This window comes from Pteropus vampyrus, unplaced genomic scaffold (genome assembly GCF_000151845.1).
Source record: "Pteropus vampyrus isolate Shadow unplaced genomic scaffold, Pvam_2.0 Scaffold174, whole genome shotgun sequence".
NCBI lineage: Eukaryota > Metazoa > Chordata > Mammalia > Chiroptera > Pteropodidae > Pteropus > Pteropus vampyrus.
The window spans coordinates 1,151,169-1,155,819 of NW_011888955.1; the positions used below are offsets into that span (position 1 = coordinate 1,151,169).

The 4,651-nt window shown below is 42.2% G+C and overlaps 1 protein-coding gene across 4 annotated transcripts in view; it reads right to left on the reverse strand.

Annotated features, from left to right (window-relative positions):
- PDE5A (phosphodiesterase 5A) overlaps positions 1–4,651 on the reverse strand; it is a 111,596-nt gene that overhangs the window by 51,756 nt on the left and 55,189 nt on the right. For all 4 annotated transcript variants that reach the window (XM_023536972.1, XM_023536971.1, XM_011370772.2 and 1 more), the window contains exons 8-9: positions 2,223–2,331; positions 1,195–1,282 (exon numbers count right to left, since the gene is read on the reverse strand). In XM_023536972.1, coding sequence (XP_023392740.1) covers positions 1,195–1,282; positions 2,223–2,331 — 197 coding nt within the window. The remainder of the gene's footprint in view (positions 1–1,194; positions 1,283–2,222; positions 2,332–4,651) is intronic.

A 4,651-nucleotide genomic window follows, 5' to 3' on the forward strand; every position in this document is an offset into this window, starting at 1 on the left:
CATCTGAGTGTCAGTAATGGAAACAAATGAGAGAGAAGGAAGATTGCGAAAAACACTTGGGCCCATTTGTCTTTCTGCATGTAACTCTATGGGGATTCTCTATCAGAATTACATAAGAGCAGAATCTGGTCTGTGACATGCAGGAAAAATGATCTACAACCGTGGCATTTTCCAAGCTGCCTCTGGGGGTAGTCTAGTGGAGAACTCAAATTCTCCTTCCTGTTACACTCATAAACAGCAGGAACACTGGAAATGCTCCTTCTCAACCTGGAATCGAGCTCCGACCTAAAACCCCAATGAGGAATTACTTTTTTCTTTCTTTTTATTTTCAGGGAATTTCTCCTCTCCAAAAACATTTGCTTACTTTGGGCTCTGTTCTCAAGTAGGGTGACACAAAATGCATGCTGAGAGAAGTCTCATTCTTTCGACTGGCATTGAAAAAGATTCTTTTGCTCATTCGTATGAAACAGCAACAAGATCACAGAGTGTGAATTTTGAGCGGATCTGAAAGGCTGGTTCAGCCAGTAGAAGGCCCTCCTCTCTCCTTTAGTTCCAAGTTCTTGGGAGAATGCAGACAGCTCAGATACTCTTCAGTGTCAGCCGTGCACGTACAACCCCGTATTTTCTGTCCTACTCTCGATATAACCGGCAGTGCCAAGAAACAAATGTCAATAATACGAAACATTCCATTTTCTGAGAATACGTTTCTTCCGCCACTCTGCTTGCAAATATTCTTCTAGAACCTCATATAAGAACGTGAACGCCCCGTGGGCAGGGATTTCTGCTCTGTTCTCAGATTTATCCCACGTGCAGAATGCTCAAAAAACATTTTTGATGAATGAATGAATACGACCTACAACCTAAACCACATATTCTAAAAAGAAAAATGAGAAATGAAGAAGTGAGACTCTAAAATAGTACATATTATCAACTTGATGTCTTGGCCTACTAACTTTTGACACATCATTCCTAAACAAATATTCTGTTAAAACAGGATTATAATAATTACAGAAATAAATCACAGTTAATAAGATATTTAACAAATGCCTGTTATTATTTCAAAATTCTTTTATCATTCCAAGTTTTATATTTTCCACATTTTGTTCTTTAAATTTACACTTGAAAGACAGGCGTTTCCGAGAACACACGTTTTGCTTTCAGAAGTGCAGAGAAGAGGTTCATGGAAAGGCTTACCTATCACTTTATTCTTCTTTCCATTTTTTATAGGTGTACAGAGCAAACTTCTAATGCGTTGCTGACTTGCATTCCCTGTGTTTTCATTCTACACAAAAACAAAACAAAAACCAGTCCAAAATTATGAAAAGAAGATGTGCCCCCTGGATGCTGTTATATAAACTATCTCGGACAAACGAAACCACTAATACATTCACCTTTGATTAGCTGGAGTGCCAGAGCGCAGAAAATGTACAAATTACGATCAAGTTCACGTCAATGCAATATAAAGCGATTAGTCTTTACGTCATTGAAAATAATAAATATCCTCTATTTCCCTTTTCCCCATTTTAAATTTTCCAAGGAGCTTACAGTAATATTAAGCAAAGTACGTACTCAGCATCCACTACACCTGGGGTGCAGCTGACGTCTCAAGGAACTTAACAAGAAGGGGGGCCCCGAGGTGCGGCAGCGCCCGCCCCTCCACAGTGTGCACCGCCACCGCTTCCACTGCCCGGGTGCCCGGACTTCTAGAAGGGCTCCTAGACAGGTAAGCGGTAAAACCGTGTGACGCCTTTCTAAAACACAGGGAGAGGAAACGCCAGCATTCAAAGCTTTCAAAGTCCGAGAAACTGCTCTTTGCAGCTTTGCTGTCAGGGCAGACGTTCATTCATTTCCCACAGAGCTACTCGGGGCGGGAGATCACCCATTACACAAGGTCAAGCCATGCGGAATTTAAGTTTTGGGAATAAATTGAAGAATTCTTGCAATACTACCTAAGAAATGTCACTGACATTAAGGAGGTAATAGATAAATTACCTCGAAATTAGTTTATGGTAATTCATTAATATATCTTTAAAAACTGATAAAAGTACACAGAAAAATACTCAAGCATCACTGACCAACCCCTACTTCATTCTCCTTCCCCAGACCAGGGAAAGCACAGATCAGCAATGCTAGGGCCAGTCCCTCAGCCGAAGGGTGGCCGACAGTGCAGATCCAATGGGAGAACAGCCTTCGAGCTCTGAGCCTACAACTGCATTGCTTACCGTCCACGGAAATCTTTTGTCCTTAGTGATGTCTGGGACATTAAGTGGCTCCATAGTATTTTTGACGTACTGAGCGTACATGTAATTGATTCTGTTTGCATCATGTTCCCTGTGGAAATAAGAGACATGAGCTCTTTCTGAGCAGTGAAGAAACGTGGGCAAAGCAGAGTTAAATAAATGATTAGAAGAGAAAAATGCCGGTCTCAAAATTACAGGACAAAGTGTACCTCCTAACTGGACTATGCGGCTTTCAATGTTTTTGATGATTTACAACTTTGGGAGTTACTATAATTGAAATATTTTGAAAAGACAAAGACCCACAAGTTTTCAACTATCTAAAACAAGATTTCAAATGGCATCAGTAATCATATATTAATAGTCATGTTGTTTGTTGTGCCATTCAATGTAAAATCCATGTGAATTTCCTCCCAGGTCTTATTTTTCTTCAGACTGTAGAGTGACGAAGGACTGGTGCCTACTTTCCTTCCTCAATTATTTACTTTATCTAGTCATCCCAATAACACTTTCCACATTTTAAACCAAGGGAAAAATCAAGCATGCCTAGAAGGGATTTTATTGAGCTCTTCTTCTGCTTTGAGAGCTTTTGTGATGATTTTTAAATTGAAAATTTATCTTCTTCAAAAAATTCTCTTGAACTTACAATATTTCCCCCAGCTTTCTTCCAGTTTCTTGTTTAATAGGTTGAACAGAAAAGATTAATCTGATGTCAGACAGAACATAAGTACTGTGCCCGTGCTGGAGTTGGGCAAACAAGACACGACAAGTGTTTTTTTCATCGGGAAACTTTATATGTTCCCTGGTGACGGGGATGAATTCACAAAGAAGGTCAGCTTATGGAAATTTGCTCCAACTTTGAGGATTTGCCTATCCTCATTTTAATATCACTAACTGAAGAGATAGGGAAGCTTAATACTGGAAGACATTTCAAAATAAAATACACGCCTCAGGAAGAAATGTCCACTTGCTCTGAGTTCTCAAAGCTCCAAGAGTTTTCCTAGCTTCCATCCTTCTCACCCAAACTGCTTCTTGCCCAGTGGTTTCAAATGGTTTCCTTGAGCTCCAGCGATTCCACAGAGACGCCTGAAGTCTGGCCTCATTCCTGGCCGAGACATTTCAGTCTGTCCTTTCTTTGCTGTACGTTTCAACTAAGTGTAATCTGCTCAGATCGAGTACTGATCCCATGTCCGCTATTACGTGTAGGTGAAAGAAAATGAACAGTCAGACCAAAGACACTCCTGGGCTCCTGTCCACACGTATTATCTGGGTGGAAACCCAAGGAAAGCTTAAGAGATGAGTGCAGGACTTCGGTTACGAAAACAACTTTTAAAACTACAAATATTTCATAGACAGCAAAAGTCTCGGGAAAGGAAAATAAACGTTAGTAAAGATAAGAAAAATGCAAGAGTGGTTACTGTGGGAAAAAGAAAAAGTACACTGGAGGAGATTCCTTCTTCCGAGTCTTTTTTTACATGATAGCAATATTATTAATGACTTTTATTATTCTTATCCTGACCACACTAACAGTGGGAGCCGTATGAAACCCAGAGTTAAGCGAGTTGCCAGACAGGATAAAATCAGACTTAGAGGCACTGACGTAGAGAAGGAAAAATACTAAAATTACTTTTAAATCAAAAGAAACTAATTAGATTTTTAAATTATTTTGTTTCCCTAATGGCAATTTTAGCGAAAAAGAGACTTTATTAAGTTATGTGATACCATTTTATTTCTGACCCTATGAGAAATGCTAATAAATTCTTAGTTCCCATGCTCGGTAAATACAGATGGAGCACCTGCTCCCTGAGAGGCACACTTAGCGTCACACAGGAGACGAACGTAGAGTAAGTGGCTGGGACAGGAGCTCACAGTCCAGCAGAGGGCTGTGACTGTGACAGGTCGCGTGTCACGTTACTGCGTGCACTGCTCAGGGGGCTCTGTGCGGAGGCTGCCCGCTGCCCTCCACAACTCTGCCTCTTCCTCTTCTTCTGCACACACAGCCCCAGAATGAAGATGACAGGCTCGGCCACCCAATGGCTCGGTGCCGCCACGTGAGGTCAAGTCAACAGGACACGTGATGGCTCTTTGAAACCTCGACGAAGAGACCGCTGATGCAGGCTCCCTGTTCTCACTACCCTTTTAAACATGGACATGAGGCTGGAGCTGCACCCCTGGCCCCAAAGGGAAGGGCCACCCCCTGGAGACCCGGAGGGGAAACCCCGAGGCCTTCAGGGAGGCCTGAGCTGCTGACCTCGGGCTGTCACAGGAGCGAGTAAGAGCACAGCATTCTTGTTTTAGCCATCTTTACTGGGGGATTCTATGATGCAAGCCTTAGCCAAGCCTCATCCTCACTAAGGCAACTGGTGACAGTGCCACACACACACGTGGAGAAGACGGGCCGGTGACACCTACCG